This window comes from Pteropus alecto, unplaced genomic scaffold (genome assembly GCF_000325575.1).
Source record: "Pteropus alecto unplaced genomic scaffold, ASM32557v1 scaffold11, whole genome shotgun sequence".
NCBI lineage: Eukaryota > Metazoa > Chordata > Mammalia > Chiroptera > Pteropodidae > Pteropus > Pteropus alecto.
The window spans coordinates 4117859-4144106 of record NW_006431956.1 but is presented as its reverse complement, the minus strand read 5'-3'; the positions used below and the strand labels follow the sequence as shown (position 1 = coordinate 4144106).

The 26248-nt window shown below is 43.3% G+C and overlaps 1 protein-coding gene across 3 annotated transcripts in view; it reads right to left on the bottom strand.

The window, feature by feature from the left end:
• The window catches only part of LOC112475630 (CUGBP Elav-like family member 2), a 404363-nt gene extending 380493 nt beyond the window's left edge, over positions 1–23870 (bottom strand). The window contains exon 1 of one of the 3 annotated variants that reach the window (XM_025043408.1): positions 23359–23870. In XM_025043408.1, coding sequence (XP_024899176.1) covers positions 23359–23411 — 53 coding nt within the window. In that variant the 5' untranslated portion in view covers positions 23412–23870. The remainder of the gene's footprint in view (positions 1–23358) is intronic. The other 2 variants (XM_025043406.1, XM_025043405.1) reach the window with 2 other exon arrangements.
• Between the last annotated feature and the right edge of the window lie 2378 nt (positions 23871–26248).

The following is a 26248-nucleotide window of genomic DNA, read 5'->3' as shown; positions in this document are numbered from 1 at the left end:
CAGGATTTCAAACGTCTCAGAGAGAAGGCCTCCTCCTGCTCATCCCCAGTGCATCTATGAAAGCTAGAGATTCAGAGTCCGTCACAGAATTCTGTCACAGATAGGGATGCCCGATAAAGACACGGGATGCCCAGTTATATCTGAACGTCAGATGAACGACAAATAATTTTGCAGCAAAAGTATGTCCCATGCAATGTCTGAGATACCCTACGAAATTAATCATGGCTTATCTGAAATTCAAATTTAATCAGATGTCCTCTATTTTTATTTGCTAAATCTTGTAACCCTGAGAGCATGAGTCCTGTGGATGTGAAGTCCATCTTGGTCACATGTGGATGAATAACTGAGCAGGTTACATAACCTCCATGCTCCTTGGCTTCCTCACCTGTCAAATGTGAATAATGATGATCGTCCTCAAAGGAGGGTCAGCTGAAGATAAATGGGGATCTTGAAAAGACTAACGATTTTTTCCCCATCCAATTCATATTTGTTAAATATTTGCATGGAATTTATTCAGTGAAAGTAGGAATAAGCTGTTTAATTTTAATAATAAATTAATGAGAGGTTTAATAATAAATCAAATGAGAGGTTTTAATTTATCAAAAACCAAACCTCTTACAGTTTGATTACCCTGGCGTTTGTTTAATTAAGCCCTTTAATCTGAATCTGTAAGGATTAATATTGGAGACTGTACTTCAAGTTGTGAGTAAGGCTCCTGGTACAGAGTACGTGCTCATTAGAGGCAGATATTATTGTTATTCTTAAAACCTCTCTGTATGAGTAACCTACCCAAAACCTGAAGATATTCTCTGGCGATGGAGTCACAAGTATCATATAATCAGAGCTCCAGATCTGAGAGGTGACCTGGTCTTATCATTTTACAGATAAGAAAACTGAGGCCTACGGAGATAAGTGGTTTACTGGAAGCTTCCTAGCCAGGTAGATGCACAGCCTGGTGTGCTCAATGCTCTTTGCTATTACGTTATGCGACCTCGTGGAGAGGCACACACACACTCTGGATATCTAGACAGCTGACATAATTCATGAAGGATCTACTCCTACAAAGCAAAAATATCAGGCATATTTAAACATGTGTGCAAATAGTAACCGTATCGTTATGAAAGTTTATAGGAACACAGAAATCTTACTATCGCCGTCGGAAGCGTAAAACATTGGCATCTTTCTCAAAAAAGACCCACTGAAATCATACAGGGGAACGTCAGGGGGGTTGAAGCTAATGGTCCTGCTGGAGCCGCCTCCAAACAATTGCCAATTTTCAATTGCAAAACAGCTCAAATGAGTATCTGAGTCTCTTTGGAAACTATAAAAATGTTTGCGCAGATTAAAATTACAAATGCTTATTAAAACAGCATGCCCGAGAAAGCAGAGAGGATAAACAATGACACGCAGGAAGGTCACCGCCTGATGAGAGATTTCCATGAGGTGGCCCTGTTCCATGCTCCTTCTCTGATCTCCTCTCTTTAATCAGAGGCTAAAAGAGGTAAGAGAGAGTGCTGGAGAGTTAACTTTCCATGAGAGCTGAAACCTTCAACCTACGATGCACTGTTCTAAACATTTTCTTATGTTTTCTGGCAGCTCGAATGTGCAGGCACATATCCGAGCTGACCTCCTTTGGCTGAGGTTGGCTCACAGTTTGTTCAAGGACTAAATATTTCTGACATTGCTTAAGAAAGTGGTCATTTTAAGTGGGTTCGCACTTGGCATTCTTACGAAAAATATGGCTTAACATTAATAGCGTTAATGCTCCAGTTAGAGACTTTGCATAATTATGACTCCAAAGTCACCTGGGGCTGAGGAAGTGGGACTATCTGAGAAGTGAAGGCTGGTTTGACACGAATTTCAAATAGCCTCAAGTTTAGTTTACTTTTTTCTTTTCTCCAGTTTTGATGGAATATCTCAGGTTCCAGATATGTGTTTGAACTTTTGGGGTTCTGTTGATAAAATTGAGAGGTGACAAATATTGTGAGATGAGACAAATTAAAAATTCTGGAAAACTCTGTCTTTGCGGGCTAAATAAATAACAACCACACACTATTAATAGCACCCCTTACTGCAGTTGACCCATTTAACACAGCTCATTATTTAGACGATAAAACAAAGGTTTTCATAAAGTTCTTACATAGATATTAATATGTTAGACTTCCTCCTTTTAAACTAATGACTAAGATTATTTGTATAATAGGAAAAATTTTATATGGTACTTGAAGGGAAAATGAACTTTAATCTCTTAGTTGTGGTGAGCTTCGATTTTATCAGCCATAAAGCACTCTCTCTGTGTGTGTATAATTATATGTAAATAGATATAAATTGTATATATACATATTTTTCTTAAAGTAGTTATTCATTTGTCAAAAGATCTGAAACAAACATACACGCTAATGGTATGAGTTTGGGCAAGTTTCGTGTCTTGTTTTTTTCATTTATAAAATGGGCATCATAATCATACCTGCCTCATAGAATTGTTGTAAGGATAAATGAGATAAAAGGCGTAAAATGCTTAGAACACGGCTTGGCATATGATTATTATTCAAATGGCAGGTGTTACGAGACTTAAAAAGGATGGATTATTAATACTATTATCTTCGCCACATTTAGCTTAGTATTTTTAAATGCATAAAATTGTTTTGATTGGTTTTACAAACATTTAACACAAATCAGCCACTCCACTTTTTGTCTGTAGAAAAATACACACACGCATACACACATATACACACATACACCTCAGTTCACAAAGTCCCTTACGTTATTTCTCTTGCCAATAGTTTAAAAAGCATAGGTGCAGAGGAAGAGGGAAATAGCATGAAATGAATCATGACCCCCCCATTCCTACAATCCAGATGGGGTTCTAGTTCTATAACCAGTTTCCATCCCTACAACTTCTGACCCTTATTTGTTCCCTCTCCTCCCACGAGGCTGTGCTGGAAAGATGTGGAAATGCAGAATTGGTGCAACTAAAATGCTTTGAGATAGTGCTCAGATATTGAATTGTGACTAAATAATATGTAATTTCGACTATAAGCTATACAATTCCAGAAGGTACAGGCCATACCTCGTAAAGCAGTTTAAACTATTGACTTAAAAAGTGCATGACTGCATATGTATTACTGTTATTTCTTTTAAGCACTGTTTCTATAATGCCTCTCCCTTAGGCAGAGAGATGTCTTAAACTTGCAACAAAATATGTCTCTGAGGGAGGTAAGAGGCCAATAGCTGTACCTACACTTGTACAGAGGAAAATGAAGGCAGAAGCAGATAATAGGATTTGATTTGGTCAGGATCCGAGGGCAGCAGGGTTCAATCTCTGCACACCTCCTAGATGCCAGATGCCTTTTTAGGCTTTGCAGATGGCAAGGGTGGGTGAAGTCCTGTCCCCTCTATCAGCGAGTTTGTTGCGTTCTGGCTGGGGAGGAAACAAAGGCTCTGCAATAAGCAGCTCCAGCACAATGTGATTCTCGCTAGGCAGTCATAGAAACAGTGAGCTTCCAGAGCAGGGGAAGCCCCAGGAGCTTTGAGCAGGGGCAGAGCAAGATCACACTAGTGTGTTAAGATGACTGCAGAGCAGCATGGGAGGCTCTGGAGTCCGGGAGGAAAGTGGCAATAAGCCCTGTTATAATGTAACGGTATTTGAAAGAAGCAATGAAGACCTCAAATTTGGCAGGAGGATAAGGAAGAAGAAAAGGACCTTAACTTAGGAGGTGTCTCCGAGGAGAAAGTGAATTAATGACAATTCAATATACGTGATGAGAGACAAGAGCTAAGCCATTGGCGCCTGGCAGCGTTCAAGCCTCGGTCTTAAGTCCTCTTCTCTTTCCATGCCAAGGCCACATATATGCATTTAACCATCGCATACGTATTCAATTATCTCCGCTACACAAATGCATTATAAATAGCTATCTCCAGTCATCTCCTTAGAATTCCAGATCCATACATTCAACTCACAGCTTGAGATGTCTTCTTAGGTCTATTAGACGCGCCTCAGACTCAAGATGTCTAACATCAATCTCGAATCTAGTTCTCTTGCAGGGTTCGGTTGCACCAATGACATACCCACCAGGCGGAAACTCATGTGTCAGCCTTGATACTTTCTTTTCCCTCATCCACATATCCAACATCATTCCAAATCCTTAGACTTTACCTCCTAAATATCATGTGAATCTGTCCATCTATATCCAGTTCCCCCTGTTATCGTCCCTCCCCAGATTATTGTCACTTCTGGACATCTGCGACAGCCTCCAAAATGCTCCTCCCACATCCACACTCGCCCTCCCTACTACTGTGGGAATGAACTTTCGGAAATGTAAATCTGTTCATGACACTCTCTCTGTTGAAAAATGTGAGTGGTTTCCCTTACCGTTAGGCTGAAAGAACAAAATCTTCAGTGTGGCCTAGAATGTGTGTTAACCCCTTTCTCATCCTCTTTGCCGAAGTCCTACACTGTGTTCTGATTTCACTTTTCCACAGGAGATATTTCCCTGACGTGCCTCACTAGGTCAGGGACCCATACATAATTCTCACAGCACTATGGAGTCTCTTTTTTAGCCCTTGGCACAGGTGCAATTTTGTATTTATTTGTTGGGGTTATCTCATTAATGTTTTCTCTCTGATAAGGTGGGAAATGCCCTGGTGTAGGGGCTAGGTCTGTTTATGCTCACCCCTGAGTTCTCTACAGGGGTCCCCAAACTTTGTGGCACCAGGGACCGGTGGTCCTGTGAGAATCTGATGCCTGATGATCTGGGGTGGAGCTGAGGCGGTGATGCTGGCGCTGGGGAGCGGCTGTGAATACAGATGAAGCTTTGCTGGCTCACCTCCTGCTCACCTCCTGCTGTGCAGCCTGGTTCCTAACAGGTCACAGATCAGTACCTGCCCATGGCCTGGGGTATGGGGACCCCTGTGCTAGCACACAGCCTGGTACATATTAGACACTTAATAAATATTGTAATAAGAAAAGACTAAATGAACGAGTCCATGGTTTCTGAGGAGGAAGAACAGAGAGGTGGATGAAGCCATTAACTGAAGTGAGAAGAGGCTTCCGGTTAAGATGGCGGACGGTAAACGCTGTGCTTCCCTCCTGTCACCTCTAGATTACAGCTAAACTACAAGACAGGCGTCACTGGGAGTCACCTGAAGTCCGGCTGAACAGAAGTCCTCCCGCTAGAGACACAGAAGAGGCCACCCCAAGATTGGTAGGCGGGGCAGAGCCGCGAAATGGGCCGGTCCCACAACCGCGTGTGGCGGTTGAGAATCGGGAGGGAAACCTCGCCGTGGCGGTCCCCCTGAAAGGGCGAGAGCTGGGGCTCCCCCGCCAGGGTTCCAGGCCCGGGAAGAGGAGGCCCCACGACCTCTGGCTGTGAAAGCCAGCGGCGACCGTGGCTGAGTGAGACGCAGGGGCGGGAGTCGCAGGCGTTCATCTTTAGGGGCCCGCGTGTGGACTCACCGCTGACGGACTCGCTCGCTCTGGGCTCCACGCTGGGGCCGCTGCTCGAGGGCGCCGGGGACACACGGGGATTGTCTGGCTTCAGGGCGAGGGCTGGAGGGGCGGCTTTCTCCTGGACAGGGGCGCTGGCAGAGTCCACTGTTCCTCTGCTGAGCCCTCCCTCGCCCTGCGTGCGGACGCAGGCGGCCGCCATTTCTGAGTCTCCGGCAACGTAGCCGCCACTGGCCCAGGTGGTTCCCTGAGGCCCCGCCCTCCCAACGTGCGGGCCCACGCAAGGTGCCTCCCGTGGCTTTTCCATACAAACGGCCTGTCTTGGCTCATGCCATAGACTTTCCTAAAATCTCTCAAAGTTCACAAAGTTCACAAGCCAGACACTAGTGGCAGCTGGCCTTGGTTTGTGGCTTGGCCTCTTGAGGCACCTCCAAGCCCAGTGTGGGTGGCAGCCATCTGCGAATTGCTCGGCGCCTCATGCTGGGTGGCCCTGGGCAAGGCACAGGCTGCGGCTGAACTTGGTCTGCAGCAAGGCCCCTCCCAGAAGGCCCTGGCCTGCATGACCAGTGTCTGGCTTAGGTGTGAGCTGGAGCACCACCCAAGGTCATTTCTGAGGATGACACACTCAAAGGGAAGACAAGGCAGGCACTGGAGCCTGGCTAAAGGGAATCCTGCTCTGTGGGGTCAGCCCCTGCACAACAGCTCCTCCATTGGTCGTGGCCGGTCATCACAACCAATCAGCCCAAGGGTCAATCCCTCCCTTTGATGAGCAAACAGCAACCAAGGCTCAGTTACAACAGGAGGGCACATACCACACACAGGGGAATCACACAGGGAGCACCCAGCTCAGGTGACCAGGGAGACTGTGCCAGTGGGACCCAGAGCACACCTACTATATAAGGCCACTCTACTAAGATTGGGAGACACAGCCAAACTACCTAATACATAGAAAGGAATACAGGGAAGCAGCCAAAATGGGAAGAACACTGGGACTATATCAAGGGTACCAACATTCAAATCATAGGGGTACCAGAAGAAGAAGAGAGAGAGCAAGGAACTGAAAACCTATTTAAAAAAATAATGACTGAAAACTTCCCTAACGTTGTGAAAGAAATAGACACTGGTTATAAAGATGCTCAATGAACTTAGGGGAAGAACAGACGAACTCAGTGAGAACTGTGTTCTCAAAACAAAAAGATTAAAAACTTAAAACTGGAGATAGAAAACAAAACAAAAAAGAACCAGTTAGAAATAAAGAATACAATAACTGAAAAGAAGAATACCTTAGGAAGAATTAACAGTAGATTAGATAAAGCAAGAGAGTGAATCAGTGATTTAGAAGGTAAAGTAGCAGGAAACACCCAACCATAACAGCAACAAGAAAAAGAATCCAAAAAAATGAGAATAACATCAAGCGTACCAACGTTAGCATCATAGGGGTACCAGAAGAAGAGAGAGAGCAAGGAACTGAAAACCTATTTAAAAAAATAATGACTGAAAACTTCCCTAATGTTGTGAAAGAAATAGACACACAAGCCTAGGAAGCACAGAGTCCAGAACAAAATGAACCCAAAGAGGACCACACCAAGACACACCATAATTAAAATGCCAACAGTTAAAGATAGAGGATCTTAAAAGCAGTAAGAAAAAAGCAATTAGTTACCTTCAAGGGAGCTGCCATAAGACTGCCAGCTGATTTCTAACAGAAACTTGGCAGGCCAGAGGGATTGGCACAAAATATTCAAAGTGATGAAAAGCAAGGACCTATAACCAAGATTACTCTACCTAGCAAAGCTATAATTTAGAATCAAAGGACAGATAAAGAGCTTTCCAGACAAGGAAAAGCTAAAGGAATTCATCGCCACCAAGCCAGTATTATAGGAAATGTGGCAGGATTTCTCAAAAAGACAAAAAATATGAATAACAAAATGGTAATAACTACATATCAACAATTACTTCAAATGAAAAAGGATTAAATGTTCCCATCGAAAGACAGAGTGGCTGAATGGATAAGAAAACAAGACTCTTACATATGCTGCCTACAAGAGACTCACTTCAGATCGAAAGACACACACAGACTGAGAGTCAAAAGATAAACAAAGATGTTTCATGAAAATGGAAACAAACAAAGAAAACAGCTGGTGTAGTAACACTTATACCAGACAAAATGGACTTTAAAACAAAGGCTATAACAAGAGACAAAGAAGGATCCAGTTAACCCCACTTCTGGGTATTTATCTGAAGAAACCCAAAATGCTACTTTGAAGGGAAGTGTGCATCTATATGTTCGTTGTAGCATTATTTACAGTAGCCAAGAGATGGAGGCAACCTGGGTGTCCATCAATGGACGAATAAAGAAGAGGTGGTGCATAGATACTATGGAATATTAGTGAACCATAAAAAGGAATGAAAACTTGCCCTTTGCAACAACATGGATAGACCTAGAGGGTGCCGTGCTGAGTGGAGTGAATCAGATAGAGAAAGACTAATGTCATATTTGGAATCTAGGAAACAGGATAAACAAACAAACAACAGAAATAAGCTCATTGATACAGAGAGCATTTTGATGGTTGTCAGATTGGGGGGATAGGGAGATGAGTGAAGCGGGGAGGAGATTAAGAGGTACAAATCGGTAGTTGCAAAGTAGTCATGGGGCTGTAGAGTATATGGGGAAGACAGTCAGTAGTATTGCAATAACTGTGTATTGTGTCATATGGTTACTGGCTTTATCGGGGTGATTACTTTGTAAGTTATATAAATGTCTAATCACTGTGTTGTCCACCTGAAACTAATATAATACCGTATGTCAACTATAACTGAAAAAATAAAAAAAAAATAAAAAGTTGAGGAGAGAGTGGGACCATGGAGAGTTGGGCAGATGAATTCAGTTCGGGACACATTTAGATTTTATTTTTAGATCTCCGTAGGATACCCAGGTCGGTGGTGGAATATAAAAAATACTTTCCAGAGAGAAGTTAAAACTGGGAGTCCCTCTGCAGATGTACTTGAAACTCTGCGGTGCTAAGGGGGCAGGTCCAGAGAAGAACTGCAAGCTCAGATGTCTCCAGGGACCACCAGAAAAGGTAAATGTGAACTGGTGAGGCGGGTGACGAGTGGTGATGGGTGTGAACAGAGGATGTGCGCTCTGCCGTAAGGCATGCAAAATCAAAACAGAACTTCCCAGCAGCAAAACAGAACACTTCTGTAAATTCCACTCGGCCCTCTTGGAGGGGGCTGTTTGACATCATGGAGAGTGAAGGAAAAGGAGGTCAAAGATAAAGCCCTAGGTATGCAGACAAGCCAGCCACGGAGAGGAGGACGTGATGGCCACCGAGGAGGGAGCAGTGGAAGATGGGCTCTTGGAAGACGGGAGAGGAAACTTCTTTAGGAGACAGGGGTGAATCAGCGGTGTTAATGCTTCCGAGAGTTCAAGTACAACGAGGATTAAAATTAGGCCACTGGAATTCGCCACTAGGATTCAGCATCAGTTGCCTTAACAAAAGCAGTTTTCATGCTAAACTCATGCTAAAATTCTTAGTTTCCAGCTCTCAAGCCAGGTTGACTTTGGCACTTTTCCCGCAGGTTGGGTTACCACAGAACGCTCCCTCTGATCTTTAGTGTACTCAGGTCCCCTTCTGCGGAACATAAGTATTTCACATTCTCCTTTAATGTTATTTTTAAAATCAAAATAAAATTTAAAATACAACTAAAACTAAATCAAAGTAAGAGTCATTTTGAATATGCTTCAAATTATAATTTTAATATTCAGTCACGTGGAGAGGTATATAGATAGGCATTATCCCCTTTTATAAATGAGAATACAAGGGTTTGTCAGGGACCATGAAACCAGTCAAATGCCCCAATCGCATTTGGGCTCCTCCCATGTTGCCATTCTAGATGCTTCCTGGTTAGTCTACTTTGTGATATGCTATTGGCAGTGTCAATCACGCACACTTCTACCAGAAGAAACACACACACACACACACACACACACAGAGCAGGCCAAGCTGACCATGGTTCCGAAGTCTGACTTTCCACTTGGAAAAAGTCACACTGCTTGGTGGAGTCATGGAGGCTGGGACCTCCTTCAGACCCCGGGAAACAGACTTCCTGCTTTTTCCTTATCTGCCCCTATTAGTAAGTAGCTTCTACGATCATGTCTTGTCTTTCATGGAACTGAACCTCACCTCTAGTGAGAAATTCCTTCTGGATGTATGACTCAAGTGGTTGGGAAACTAATTTGCTGGAGTCCTCTGCTCTCGGCCCCGGGACAGATAATCGGTGTGCCCGTGACATGGCGACCTCGTTCTGGCAGAGCAGGCGTGAGGGTCACTGAACGTGCTCCTACAGGTCTAGAGAATGCTTATGGCATATGAACACTAATGGCATATGATTACCTCCTAAAATTCTGCTTGGTAGGCTCAAAATATAGTTTCTGAGCAGATGCTGCCTAAACAATTTTATTTACCCTCAAAGTAAATCCCGGTACCACCAGAAGAGTTTGGTTTTATGCGTAAGTGATCTTAAAGGCACCGCTCGCTTATCGAGTGAGTGAGAACTGCCTGGATGTCGTAAAGATCACCTGCAAGCTCCACAGCAAGCCTTCCAGGTAGGCCACCTCAGAGACGATACCTGCCTGGGGTCACACAGCTATCGTGCGGCAGTCTGCATCTGAACTCGGGTCTGTCTTGCTCTGAAGCCCACTGTCCCCCCACATGTTAGGCCTCGGGGACAAATCAGAAGGAGAAATACTGAGGAGGGACCAAGGTCACTAAACTTATTGTTTTGCTACATAATAGTGTGAATGCCCCAAATTCAGAACAAAAATCTCCTGACGCAGACATTAGGGAAATGTGCATTCTCTCATCTAACTCCGATGCATGTGAAGCATCAAGCAACCTCTGCCCCTCCACTGCCTGCCATGTTTGTTACGTACCATCCGCAAACTTCTGAAGCCCGTTTCCAAGTCACCTGTCTGAATTGCTGACACTACATAACCTACAGACTTTCCATTTCTTTTTCCAACTCCAGGTTTTTCTTTCTTAAAGAAGGGTCAGAATAGTGCATATTAACATATTATCTAGAGGTTTTCATGTTGAAACTCTAGTACAGCCCTGGTTACATGCTGTCTTTGAAAAAGAATATCTGTTTAACTTTCATCCATTACTCGAATCTGGAATATACTAAACCCAATTGTTATATGGAGTCACCTGGGGAGAGTTTAATGGAAAATAAGGCAGCAAATTAGTACCATACGAATAGCTTGAGTCATACTAAGTTTGCTTATCCAAGGCCCCTCAGAAGAATGGGCTGTATTTTTAAGATATGACTTTTTTTCTGTATTTGTACAGAGATTTGTCGCTACTTAACTGGACATTTAATTTTCCACTTATTCATTTCCCCCCTTACAGGCTGCTCTTTGGCTATTCAATATGTGCAAAATACAGAGAAAAATAATTATAGGAAAAGGGACACAGAGAATGCCATAATTAAGCCGTGCGTTTGCAAAATATACCCAATATACCTGAAACATCTTGATTGCTATAATCAGGTACATTAAGTTTTCAGCAAATACCTTTTTTTTTTTTTTAAACAGAGCTTCCTCTAAAGTGAGAAGCAGAGGGGCAGCTCTCAGAATCACCTTACAACACAAAATTAACTAAATTTGCCTCTGAGTTTTTAAGAATCACATACGAAGAGTAGTTAAACTATAAATCAATGGATTTATGAAACATTAGGGCACCTTAGAGCTTCTAGAACAGGTTTATTTTTCCCTCATCTGAGCTGTCATTAACAAAAGCCTCTGAGCCTACCAATGGCAAAGGCAGAAACTTATTGCCTCAAGATGTGGTTTAAACTTTTATTTTATGGTTTGAGATTAAAGTTCAAAGCAAATACAGTTACAGGGTCAATGAAAGTAAAAGATCTATGTGGGAGAATGCTGTTACCACAAGTTAAACAACATTTGCTGTTTTTATAAAGAAAAAATGTTGACAAAAAAAAAAAAAAAAAAAAAAAAAAGAAGGGATTTAAGCCAATTACCAGGGCGAAAAACCCAAGGTATGAAATAGAGTCCAGGACTCTAAATCTTCTTACTCTCTCTTTTTCTACTTTATAATACTGGAAGTTTAAATGCAAAATATTTCTCTCTGATCCCCATCTAACTGGGCTGGTCTCAACTGATACTGAATGGCGAGCTGCCGAGAATAAGCAAAAGACGAGGAAACCAATTTTATAGAGGCAAGAGCAAAAATTAACTAGAGAATTAAAGCTTAAAGCTTAATATAGCTTTCTCCTCTAGAGAGCTCTGCCTGATTGCAGACAGAGCTTAAAACCAGGTTTCAAAAGCATAACACACTAGTTCAAGAGCTGTGGCCAAGATACGTCCAGTAAATGGAAAACCACCTTTGTCGCCTGCCTTCTGCAAAGGAAGAAGACAGTGAGGCACATACCCGTCTGGGGACTAGGGACACAGGTTTTACTTTCCAACTCAGTCACTGGTTTTTAATGAAACAAAATATATGTTCTCAGGAGCTGTTTTCCTCAAATGCACCCATCCTTCTTTCAAAGATGAAAATAAAGACCCTTTCCTTCCTTACTCACAGAAATATTCTTTGAGCAAATTATGCCTTAGGCAGCACTATTACCACCTGTCACTTCCTGCCCCTCATCACCAATGCCAGGTGCTTAGAGGTGAAATCTGCCTCCTGCTCCAGGAGGGGACAGTGGGGTAAAGAGGGGGACAAAGGCAGCAGCCAAGAGAAGACCTGATTGGAATTTGGGCCGCCTGTAGAGCGGGTGCCCAACACAGTTTTTGTGGTCATTCGGGAAGAAGTTATAATGACATTAAAGTCTTTAAAAAATAAATTCAGCCTTAAACCACTTTCCACTCCGATGATCTTTCTGAAGCCCCATTCTTGTCTAATTCTAGTTCTTTGACAAAGGAGACTGACTCTTTCGATCCAGTAATTTAAGGGCAATTTATCGTGAAGTGGTAATTTATTAAGATTCAAGAGTGGAGAGCTCTCATAGCCAGGACGGAACTCAGCTCACAGTCTGCTCCTGACTCGGGTCTTCCAGGCAGAACCTCGGGGCTCGATTTCAGTGCTATGGACAGCCTCGACAAACTTCTCATCCTGAATTCCTGTTCCCCTCCCCCCATTCCACGCTGCATAGCTGGAAGTAAGCATTAAACTCTAAATTCCCTAAAGTCATATTAGGTTAGTTTAAATTCACAGGAAGCTATCACTGATGGTCTCTCTGAAGAGCCTTACAAGGCAGGAGGAAGCTGGGAAAAGCCACGTTTCTTCATTTGGCCCAGGGCCAGGTCTTACTCCTGTATCTCTTCAAAAACACTATTTTTGTTTCATAGTGATTGTGATGAATGGCCCATCACGGTGGGGGCAAAGAGGTACCTGTTATAAGCAGGAAATGGGGGCTTCGATGAGATGCTAAATCTCTGTGTTTGCTGTGATCGTGCGTGTTTTCGATCTAGCATTCAATCCGGGAATGACCTTTATTTTTGTTTAATAATAAAATATGTGACCACATCCTAAAGATGAGGTTGATTTTGTGGTAATGAAGGCAGCAATTGTGGATACAGACCAAAGGCACAGAGAGTTAAGTTTTATTTCCTCACAAGTCATTTTCTGGCTCTCTTGGGCACTGGGCAATAAATGATCCCAGCTGCCTTCCTTCCACAATTCCTACAGTCTTTGCAGGGCAGGTTTTTCAAGGACCCTGTTTTCTTCCCTCCCTCGGTCTCATTTCATGATCTGTCCCCCTTCCCCAGTGGGATGAGCCCTGCTATGACTTCATGAGAGTCCAGATCCTTGTTAAGGATGTGTGAGTGGACGTGCTGGGTCTTCCTTAAAAGGTGGTGTTCTTCCTCGTCTCAGCATAGCCAAGCGAAAGGCGAGCTTGGGTGGGAGAGAGTCCAACCACCCGTCCCTCGCTCCTGTACACTCGCTTCTTCCCGGGGGCTGAAGCCCAGTAGAGCTTAGGTCAGGTCAGCGTGCAGCATCTGGGCAAACACTCTCTCTTGCTGCTTTCTCTGGTTCAATTTCCCTATCGCCGTCCTGGCTTTCTTGGCACAGGAAGGTCTAAAATTCAGTGGCGCATATACGGTCTGTTGGCTAAACTACGAGTCAGCAAACTATGGCCTGTGCGCCAAATCCAGCCCTCCGTTTATTTTTGCAAATAGAGTTTTATTGGAGCCCCGCCACACTCATTTGTTTATATATTGTCTCTGGCTGCTTTTGTGCTACAATGGCAGAGTTGAGTAGTTGTGACAGAGACCATATGTTTTGTCAGTAAAGCCAAAATATTTACTAACTGTCCCTTTACAGAAAAAAAAATTTGCCAACCCTTGGTTTAGATCATTGTAAAACAGAGCTGAAATATTCAACATTTGGTTACCTGCAGCTGAAAAATCTCTGGCTAATCGACTGAATGTGAAACAAAATAGAAGTTGTTTGGGACAACCTAGATTAGACTAGAGGGCGAAAATGGGTGTTCTAAGCAGTCCAGCCCAACTTCTCAGGTTCACATATATTGGGATTTTGAACCAATGCACATTTGATCATAAACTATTACTGTGATTCAGTTTGTCATTGTTACTCTCAGGCCATGAGGGTCTGGGTTTGGCGGAAGAACTAGCAGTAGTAGAGAAGGCTGGCTAAGTGTCATAGGCTGTTCCAGCCCCTCTATGGATTCCCAAATAGATGGATTTTAGAATCCTTGATGGAGAAACTGAGGGGCCCCATCTTGGTCCCTCCATCTTCAGTGGAAACTTGTATCTGAGGGGTCTAGATCAGGACCCAAATGTTCTTGGGTTCCCTAAGCATAACGGCATTTACGAGCACCCAGTCTTCCTGCCCACCTGCGTGTAAAAGAATTACATTTTTATGTCATTTGAATGTGCACATTTCATAAATAACCTATCATAGTGGGCCTTCCAATGGGGTTTTTGCTTCTATGGAAGTTACTTTGTACTAAAAAGAATAGTTCAGCAAATCAAAAACACATTCCATTCTGCACAACAAAGGAAAACATCAATGAGATGAAAAGCCAGCCTATTGAATGAGAGAAAGTATTTACAAATCATATAGCTGATAAGGGGTTAATATCCAAACTACATAATGAACTCTCTAGCAAAACAAAACAAAACAAAACAACAATTTAAGAATCTAAATAGACATTTCTCCAAAGAAGATATATAGGTGGCCAAGAGGTACACAAAAAGGTGCTCAACATCACTGACCATCAGGGAAATGCAAATCAAAACCAATGAGTTATTATCTTACATCTCTTAGAATATTACCAAGACGACAGGAAATGACAAATGTTGCTGAGGATGTGGAGAAAACAGAACCCTTGTGCACTACTGGTGGGAATGTAAATTGGTGCAGCCATGATGGAAAACAGTATGGAGGTTCTTCAACAGATTAAAAATAGGACTACCATACACACAACCCAGCAATTCTGCTCTGGGTATTTATTCGAAGAAAATGACAACACTAACTTGTTCACTGCAGCAGTATTTACTATAGACAAGATATGAAAATAACCTAAGCATTCACTGACAGATGAATGGATAAAGAAAATGTGGAATAAATACACAGTGGAATATTATTCAGCCAAAAAAAAGAATGAAGTTTTGCCATTTGCACCAACATGCATGGACCCCGAGGGCCTTATCCTATGTGAAAATAGTCAGAGAAAAGCAAATACTGCATGATTTCATTTATATGTGGAATCTAAAAACAAAACAAAAGCAACAAAACATAAACCCAGCTCATAGACTCATGGATACAGAGAACAGATTGGTAGCTGTCAGTGGGGAAGGGGCTTTGAGGGGTGGGCAAAATGGGTGAAGGGGTCAAAAGGTGCACACTTCTCGTTAACAGATAAATAAGGGCTGAGGATGTATGTGCAGCATGGAGACTATAGTTAATAACACTGTGTTGTATATCTGAAAGTTGGTAAGAAAGTAAATCTTAAAAGTTCTCATCCCAAGACAAATTTGTAACCATGTATGGTAATGGATGTTAACTGCACTTACTGTGGTGATCATTTCTCAATATATACAAATATTGAATCATTGTGCTCTATATTGAAGCTAAGATAATGTTATATGTCAATTATTTAAAAAAAACCCCACATTCCAAAGAGTTATTTGAACTATCTCTGTAGAATGACAACTAAATGTTGGGCAAGTTCTAATGAGGCAGGTGGCTAATTTGAATAGGGTTGTCAGGCAAAGTCACACGGAGGAGCTCGGGTTAGAGCGAACCTTTTAAACATGAGCGTTTTCATGGAGAGGCGGGTAAGAGCATCCCAGCTTTTGGACACTCGGCAATGGCTGTTGTGGTCAATAATGAAGACAATGACGGTGGGAAAGGAATGTCACGAGCCAAGGCTCAGAAGGAGCATTACGTTCCATTTGTAAATGCCAAACTGAAATGAAAACAACATTTTTCCAGTTTACAAAATCTTTCACTTATCTGCCAGGAAACATGATAAAATATATGAAACTGCTCTTTCCATGGGCCTCTCGCAATTTTGTTCTGGCTGAGGCATTTGTGTCTCTATATCAATGAAAAACTAGTGCAAAGAAAAACAAAATGGAGTCCAAAAGCCATGGTCAAGGGTAACACCTGCGACCTGGACGGACTTCAAAATTCAGCCCCACAGGACTAGACATGTGATTGCTCGTGTCAGTACGTGTCAGCGGAGCTCGTCCCCGCAACTGCTGATTTACCTTACAGCCTTGGTTCAGAGACAGAACATTTGAAAACAGGTCTGTAGTTCAGTCCATCAACTCTACAGAAATGTTGGAAATAAAAGCCTTGAAACAAAATGAAGATCAATATAGAGAATTGCTTTGCTTCAAGAAAATCTCAACGGTGTGGGCAAAGGATGCATGGATGGCTGAGTGCGATTCGGGATCCTGTGGGAGGGTGCTTCTTTGTTCTACCTCGCATTGATCACCTAGTTTTATGGGTGGGGATCCTCAGATGCAATCTGGTTCAATCTCTCACCTTATAAATGAGGAATGTCCAGATGTCTGTTCAAATACTACCCGGGCAAAATGCAGTGACTTGCGATACAGAGGATGCAAGTAGACACGAAGATGAATCGGACGTGGACCTTATCTTATCTATCTTCAGAGAGTTTATAGCCTATCAGGGGAAGAAAAATATACCTGGATATTACAGAGGAGACAATACACGCCTACACTTGAGAATCTCAGGTTTCGATTCAGTGCTATAAGCATTCAAGAGAAGAACATCGTCCTTCCTTTGGGGGTGGTGGGGGTGGTGGGAAGGCAGGATGCGAGGTTCAGTGAGAACTTCACAGCTGACATAAGGAAGTAGCAGACCTGGGCCAGGACTAGACACTGCGGGAGGCGCAGTGGTAAACAAGACCGTGCTCGCCTTCACGAAAACTCTGGAGTGTGGAAAGAGGAGAAGTTTTTAAACACGGAGTTGAAGGAGAATGATTAGCTGCTTTCCTGAGGTGCCTTCTCCTGTTGCGTTAAAATGCAGAGCGGAGGGGAACGCGGGGCTCTGCCTGAGAACAGGGAGGAAGCCGGACGCCGAGTCCTCTCTTTATAGTAAACCCGATGGCATGTGACTAGTATTCTGGGGCTTCGAGCCTGAACACATATTTGGGGAGTGCTGGAAGGTGCGTGGCACATTCTGCTTTCCGTTCCCAAATGGTGGCATAAAAGTGGCAGGTGGTCCTCCTCTATTTTGGGACAATAACTTCACGGTGCGCTCTCTGACCTTTGGGAGACATGTACCTGATCATGCGAGTGATTTCTTCTTGTGTTTGTCCAAAAAGAGATTTCTAGTGATCTGGATTTGTTGGTTTTGTCCTTGATACTTTGCTGGTTCAGCCCACTAGGGTGACAGACCCATTCGGGAGGAGAAAAAAAATAATTGTTGAGTGAATATTTTTCTATTGATTATTTTTGTCAGTGGAGTGGAAACAACTCGGGAGGGTATTTTTGTTTTGTTTTGTGTTGTTTTGAATGATGGAATGAGATGAAAATGAAAATGCAATGGCATTTTTATGTGATCTGATAATAACCTTTGTCATTGTTAGTTATGTCCTGTGCTCCATTAGTCACGCTTTGTGAAAAATAGATTATTCTCCAATACGATAAATTATTTAAAAGGCCCAGATCTTGTATTCACTTTCGTAAACATATATAGTAATTCATTCTACCTGGAGAATTATTATAGGATCTTGTCTATATTTTCACAGCCTACTTCCCCCCTGCTCTGCAATGGTGTTTTAAAAGTACCCTGTAGTAAGTAGGTCACGATTCTTCAGACTTTCCTGTGGGAAAAGGAAGAAAAATGTGGCGTAAATTTTTCCCATCTGGGGCATAGTTAAGGCAACATGCTTCGTCAAGTTAGCAGCGTTCCAAGGAAAGGTGGTATGTCAGAACAGTATATGGCATCCTTGCTTAAGTGCTCCGGCTCAGTTAGAAAAATCCAATCCCCACTGGGGAAATGGAGCATCTATTTCATAGGGCTGTTGCAGGGATTAAATGCGATAGTAAATATAAAGCACTTAGCATAATGCCTGGCAGATATAACGCATTAATAATTCTCATGTCATCCTTTAAGAAGACGAATACCTGAACTTCAGATGGCTGGCCTACCTACCCTCGATGGACACCAACAGAGCTATCACATAGCCTCTCCCTACTCCCAGCACCTCTGAGATATCGTGTAACGGGAGCCGAAGAGTATCTACACATGGCATTCATTCAAAATGGCACGGTAAGCTTTCCTCTGTGAATTTGGAATTCATCATAGGAGATTTATCAGGCATGTGAAAGGGAAACGTCCCCTAAATGAGCTAGAGAAAGCAATGAAAAAGAAAGAAATGAGGCCAAGCAGTGACTTAAAACATGTCAGGGTCTGGTCTGTTTTTTCCATCGGCATGTGCTGTTCTCATTAATGGCAGTTTCTCACACACTCGGTAAGGGAATGGGCCAAAGTATGTTTCGTTATACCATGAAGGCTCATCCAAACCTTAACGGATGCGGTAAGCCACAAATTTTCTCCAAACTATAATCATCTTTGTGAGATAAAGTGCTCATGACCCAAAGCCTCTCTGACCTTTGAAATATTATCAAGGTCTTAAAAAAATTTTTTCCCCCAATAATGAGGCAACTTTATGATATGCACTTTGTCCTATGAGATTTGAAAACATCTCTTCATCTGCCAAAGACACTTCTATTTTCTTGTTGGTCAAATCATTAGCCTAGATAATAGAGGACAGGGGCCAAACCCAGACCACCACCTGTTTTGGTAAATAAAGTTTTCTTGGATTGCATCTAACCTAAGTCATTTATATATTGTGACTCCTTTCACTTTAAATGGCAGAATTGAGTAGTTGCCACAGAAATTGTGTGGCCAGCAAAATCTAAAGTATTTACTACCTGGCCCTTCATAAAAGAAATCTGTCAATCCCCATCTAGATCATTCTCTTATACAGAAAAAATGAAATCCGCTTGAATAATAGGTGTCTATCATATTCTCAGAGAATTGAAAAAGTCTCCATGTTATCGAATCCAGATTCTTTGCTGATTAGAACAGAAATGAGGAACTGGAGACAGGTTACTAAGCTGGGAGTTGGGAATGAGTCACTCATTCATTCATTCATTCATTCATTCCACATAATACGCCACCACCAGTGCGGTAAATACTAGTGTCAGAGTGTGAACAAAACAGATAACGCTTCTGGCCTCAGGAGTGTAAAGTGACCTTTTCATTCATTCATTCATTCATTCATTCATCGTTATGTGCCAGGAAATATTTTAGGTACTGGGTATATATCGGATAACCAAAAAAACCATATATTCTAATGAGGGGAGAGAGATAATAAATAAGTACTTATAAAAATAGCAGGTACTGAAAAGTGCTACGATGAGGCTATTAATTAAGCCACGTGAAAATGAGTTATTTTAATAGGTCAAAAATGGTTGAATATTGGCAGTTTTATACAGTTCAACCTATCGGGGAGATACGCCAGGGAGTGACTTTGGAATGATTTTAAATTGGGGGGCCTGGGACAGTTTCACTGAGGAGGTAATATCGGAGCTAAGACTTGAATGACAAGCAGCATCCCGCCCTGCGAATAGCAAAAATTTCTGGGCAGGGAGAGGAGTAGCTTGTGCAAATGTCCTCGGGCCAACATAAGCTTGGCTTGTCTGAGGAAGAGAAAGAGGACCACAGTGGCTGCAGCAACGTGCATCACAAGGAGAGAGAGATGATATGGCTGGAGAGGTCGTCAGGGTTAGGTCAGATGGGGTCTTGTAGGTGAAGGTAATTGGCTTTTATTTAAACAGTAAAGGGGAGGCTTTAAATAGCAAAGTCACAGGATCTGATTTATGGCTTTCGAAGTGTTTTCGCTCCTGTGTAGAAAATAGACTGAGAGCACGAACTGAAGCAGGAAGATGAGCTGGGAGGTCAGACAGAGTTCTGAGTAGAACAAGATGACAGCAAGGGAAGGTGGAGGAAAGCGGGGAGTCTGTAGATGTTTAGGAGGTGAAATCGACAGGAGCCGGTGATAGTGTGGATGAAATTAAGAGGGAAAATGAGGGATTGGGGAGGATATGTAGCTTTCCAGCTGAGTACCTGCCTGGATAGCTGTGTGACTCATACGCCTATGAGCACCGGCCATGAACCAGGTCTTGGGCGAGATTACAGATACAGTTTGCAACCTGAGGTTGAGTCGTCTTGAAGACATTCCATTAGCTGTGCTGAGAAGTCTGGGAGCTCTAAGGAGAGGTCTGGGTTGAGCTGTCTTAAATTGCGGGAGCAGAGAAGTGAAGAAAACTGAAGGCAAGCAAAACCCCTCAGCGGACAAGATGGAGTTAAAGAGGAGGGTCGTGGAGACAACTTGCCCCATTAATGGGTTCTGTGACCTCATCTATCACTTCATCTTCTGTGCTCAATTCCCTCGTCTCTGAATGAGAGAGTTAAACTAGATTTGGGATTTTCTGGACTCTTGCATGGAGGCGATGCAGGGGCTGGGGAGGGTCAAGCAGAGGTGAGGTGTTCAGAGCTCCAGCTCGTCAATATTTTTTTCCCTCAAGTAATAGCAATGAACATTATACCGTGTATTAATCATATTGCCAGCGTTGTCTTTCATTCTTTTTATCATAGGTCTGCTACATCATCACCTCCTTTTTCTTCTGTGCACTAAGAATATTTTTTTCTTGATCTGGCTGATTTTGATTCTTATCTCGGAGTGAAGCTTTCATGTTTGTACTTTCCCAGTGATGAAGAGGGGAATGCTGAAAATCGTTGGTGATTCTTTTGGTGAGATTTAGGATTTTTAAATGCCCCTTAAGGTAGACGTCAGATTAAAAACAGCTAACAGCACCATTCCCTGCCTCGATTTTTCCATTTGACAGAAGGGACCTAGGACGATGTCAAACATACAGTTCTTGAGAAAGGTGTATGACCTGAACTTGCATCCGACCAGATCACATGTTAAAACACTAAATTATGATGTCAGCAGATTCAAAAATTATTCCTTATGATCACTTTTCATGAGCAGCAGGTTTGGCAGAACTCCAGGTTACATGCCTGGAGCAAACACCTGAAAACATTCCAGGTTATGCAGCTTTGATAGCCTTTCTGCTGTTAAAGACTAAGCATTCTGCTCATCTGTTACTCAGACGAGGGCAGTGACAGCTCTCCTAACTGGAAGGGGTCTCTCACCTCTGGATTTCTAAAGCGTTCTCTACTGACACACCTCATACCACGTACGACCCTGCATGACAAGAGCATACGCATCTTCATTCTCCCGCTAGATCATACCATTTAGGCAGAGACTTACTGCCAGTGACTCAGTGGTTCACTGAATCAGAATTAGCCAAAAGGATGACTCACTGTAAACAATTAAGGAATTTAAAATGCAATTCATAAACACTATCCCCTTTATAATTCCTTGGGAAAGGATTATATACAGTTAAAAAGCTGACAGAATAATGCTTGCCAAGAGCAGGTGTGGACAGAATGAGCCCAGTATACCCCAGTAGTGGATGTAAAACTGTTCGTCTTTGCCAGTCCAAGTTTGGGAAGCTTTACTTACACAAGCCAAAAAAATAAACTTCACTTATGTCAGGGATTCATTTCGGGGAAAGGCAACATCATCACTGATTTTTAAATGGGTAAAGGTTCAAGATCATTATCAGAAACGGTCTTTAGAGGGCTATATTTTCAAAATTTGTAACCATCATTACACATTCTTAGAGCTAGGGCTTGCCTTACCCTCTCGTGCAATAATATTAATAAGTTAATCAACACAAACAATTTTTTTTAAAAGCGCTCTTAAGAAGCATTTCAATTTTAGAAACAGGTTGCTAATCCAGTTAAAGAAATGAAATTCATCCTAATGGCAGCATCATAAGGACATTCACAGAAATACTTTGCCATCTCTCAATTACAAATGAAATTTAAACCTATAAACCGAAGAAATATCATTGATAGACTCATAAAACTAAGCATTTTCATCTAGAAATCCTTGGAATTATTTAACAAAAGCAAAAAGCTATCTGCACAAAGATGTTCACTGTGTTGTTGTTAATGCAGACCAAGGACTGGAGACAATCTAAATGTTCAACAAATGGTAATCTAGTAAACAATGTACACCAACATTATGGTGCTTTATCTGGCTATTAAAATGGTTATAAAATTAGGCAGAAACATTGAAATATGTTTGCTATTTGACTGGAAAAAGGGCATATTATAAAAAGGCGCATACTATATGAGGCACGACACGTGTACATGTGGAAGTTCTAGGAAGCCAGATGCAAGAATTTATAAAGAAAAAATTAAAGATGGATATTGGCCATTTTTTCTTCTATTTGCTCTTTTCTATAATGCGATTGCTTTTAAAAATAAGAGAAGCAGACAAACACAGGGGCAGAACTCAGGAGCGAGAAATAAATAATGGCTAATCAATACAAGATGAATGTCAGGAAAAAGCAGACCCAGCAACACACACTTCTACTTCTGTTCCTTATTTGGGTCTTGGTTTAGTGCCCATGGAATCATATTTTGGGATAGGCATTTGGGACAACACGACGTTGTATAGAACCACTTTTAACAAAACCACCTCCATTTCCCAACAAAAAGCACTTTGCTGGGAAATACCATTTGGCGTTCGGTTAAAGCTAGAGTCCACTGTGAACTCTCTCAGAGGAGTCGGCTGACACTCAGGTGGAGGGACACCTGACTTCTGCCACTTTGAGCTCCTTGGTTCGAACCATCCTGGGCCACTGATTGCCGCAAAGGTCACAGTCCACCTTTTTAGGAGCATTTAGAGAAAGACCCCATTTCGTAAATTCTGCCCACTCTGCGAGGTCAGCTGAGTGTCCCTAGCTTTTCCAAATGTGAACTGGGGAGAAGCAGAGGCCACAGGAGGCGGACACGCGTCCGCAGACCCTCTACGAGAGGACCTGGGATAACATTTTCGAAAAAGTGCGTGTTTCTTTTTTTTTTTTTTTTTTATTCCGGAGTCCCAGGAAGTTTGCTCCGGCCCCTCTCATCCCTTCAGGGCCGCGGAAAACACAGCCATAAACGTGAGAACGGGTTCCTGGGAGTGAGTGGTGTCAGGGGGTCCCTGCAGTGTGACTGGGCACTCGCTCATCAAAATGCACCCCTGTCCCCCGCCCGGCGCCTCGCCTCGCTCCGCACGTCGGCGGGGAGCGGTTTCCCCATCGAAACCCAGCGTTCCCCACACGCAGATCGCGATGTCGCTGGAAACCCACGCAGGCGGTTCGCGGCGCCTCCGGCGCTCCTTAATTGGGGTGGGGGAGGGGAGGAACTTGGCCTTGAACTGAAGCGGCGATGGGCGAGCGAGAAAAGCAGGCCTACCTTAAAACTTTCCAGTCTTTGAGTGGATCCAAGTCAGAGATTAAGGAAACCATTGTCTAGGCGGCCGGCGGCGGACGCGATCCGAGGGGCGGGGTGAGGGGTGGGTGCAGGGGAAGGGACCCGCCACCGCCTCCCGGCTCCGGCCCGCGCCACGGGGCGCCCCGCGCGGCTCTTCCTCCTTCTAGGACTGATGAGCGCCGCTGCCGGCTTCTCTCCACCCCCCGCATCAATCCCGCGCTATATTACTTCGCAGCCTCCGCTCATCTCTGCACGCCGCCCCCGAAAGCCCTTGTAATCTGCTCCGACTGATCAAACTTGACCTTTTCGGAGCCCACTTTATTCCAAGCACTGCCCTCCGTTAAATCTCTCTTTATTAACACCGTCCTCCTTGGCTTTGTTTTGGAACAAACACAGATCCAGCCTGAAGCCTCCAGACTTTACCAGCAATCATTTACAGATTACTGCAAGCTGCAGCCCTCGCCTCCTTGGGGGCACTCCTGCCGCCCCCCGTCCCTGCCAGGAGACTGGTTAGGTTTCTCCCTTCCCTTTTTTTTGTGTGTGGTTTGGGTTCTGGGACACCAGCCCTGGGCTTAGAGCTTCCCTTAGAGGCTGTAACTACATGACTGTTAGCATTTGTTTTTTAAAAATAATTTGGAACCAGGCTACTAACAAGCTAGAATTTACAGTGTGTCTTCTGGCAGAGATTTTGCTACATTGCTGGTTTTTTTTGTTGTTGTTGCTGTTCCCCTTTTTCTTTTCTTTCTTGTGTTTTTAAATAACATGAAGGGCAGACTGCAGAATATCTGTAAACAGTAAGGGAAAAGGGTGTGGGCTTTTCTCCCTCGACTTGCATATCTTCTGTCCTTTACTTAAACCCAGGTATCCTTTCAGTCAGCATCTGAAACCGCTTGTAGCAGGTTCTTAGAAATATCAGGAGCAGATGGTTCTCCTCTGCTGTCTAGTTTTTCTCCGCCCTGTCCCGATGCAGGTTCTTTGTGAGAGCATAGATTTTCTCTTTTCATAAGCATGCTTTTCTGCTTTCCCAGGTGCTACCTAAGGCCCTATAGCTGAAGCCCTTACCTTGTCCTCACGGATCCTGGAATTAGAAGGCCTTGGAATCACCCAGCTCGGGGCCTCCACACCACAGCCTCTCAGGTCATCAGGACTTTATGGCTGCATGCCACAGGCACTTCACCTGATAGTCTCTCTTTATATCAAATTCTTCTTTTTCTTGCACTTATTTTAAAAGGAGTTTTTAAGATCCTTACCATAAATAGAAAATCAGCTTCACTGGTCTAACAAAACTGTTTTTATTGACCTAGACACACGGACCGGTTGAAGGCACTGATCCAGGTCTTCCCTTCTCTTGCTTAAAAAGAGTTTAGCGAGCGTTAGGGGGTGTTAAGGACACCCTGGCAGCAAACAGAGACTTTCCTCACAAGAAACAGTAAGGAGAATGAGGTGGAGTCAGTTTTGCCTTGACCTCACCGAGTGAACTCGTCAGCCAGGAAGTTTCCAAGTCCTGTCCTTACGGCAGAGCCTAGCAAGAAAGAGCGGCTGTTCCTTCCCTAGGGAGAGGTGTGGTGACAGCTTTGGGGAGCATGCTGCTTTTATTGTCAGGAAGTTCTAGTTCATTCCAAACGCCCCTCACAACATGTTAAAGCTGTTCCCTATTACCCTTTTCTCTTAGGACTCCTGTCCTTAAAATAGGCAGCGAACCCTCAGTTTAGATGAGTTTTCTCTTTAACAGTCATATACACTTTCCTGAATGGCTGTAAATGACTCTCTTCAGAAATGCGACTATCTCTATGCTAAAATTAAAGAGAATGTCCTACCTTTTACCAAAACCACTGCCTCTCTGGGGCTTCATGAGTCTTCCCTGGCTATCTTGCTGTCCCACTGTGGATCTTGGGCCACACTGTAATAATGTGTAAACATTTACATAACACTTCCAGTCTCCAAGTACTTCACCAAACGTGGTGATCATAACAGCACTAGTGTTGAGTGCACCTCCAAAGGGTTCTGAATGCTTAGATAATGAATAAAAGGTTCCTCCCTTTAGAAAGTTAGCAAGAGAAAAACAAAAGATTATCGTGAAATAGTTTCTGTGACTATAATGACATCAGCCTTATATCACGAACCCACCACACCCCTGAATTCACATCTGGGGAAGGAAGGGAAGTGAGTCTCTAACCCTTGGAGTTCAGGGTTAATATGTGAGAGGGGGAGGGACTTGGCTTTCGGCCAAAGAACAAAAGGACAAAAGCACGCTCATAAATTACGAAGTACTGTTTTAAAGCAGTAGCCCTTCCAAAAACTTTAAAAAGGCTTTGGAACTTTCCCTCAAATAAAATCTTTGCACCAAGTTCGCATACAGAAACAGATAACAGCGAAAGTTTATTGTCTGGTACGAGGAACCAATCTAATTTCTTTAGGTGCGTTAACTCGTTCAGTCCTCATAACGAACTCGTTAATGAGGTGAGTTACCAGTAGCACCCCTGTTTTATTAATGCACATGAGAACATCTGGGCATGCGGAACCAAGCAAATGGCCTGAGCTCACAGGGCTCATCATCCGCAGGGGGAGGTGTGAGACCTAGATGTCCCTAAGGGGCCCCGCTGGAGTAACCACTGCAGGGGACTGCAGGAGTCCCATGCTGTCACCCTGAGGTGTCCTAGAGGCACGCTCACCTTTAGGACTCACTTTGAAATCCACTTCCTGAAAGTACTTGGTGATGAGGGACTTAAATGATCTTTTAAAGGTTGTATTGAGTCCAAAACAGACTGAATATTTTGCTCTTCACCTTAATTTTGAGGACCAAGTGTTTTCTTAATATGCTGTCAATGAATTCCACGCTTTATACACTGCAGATTTCCTTTCCCCCATTCCC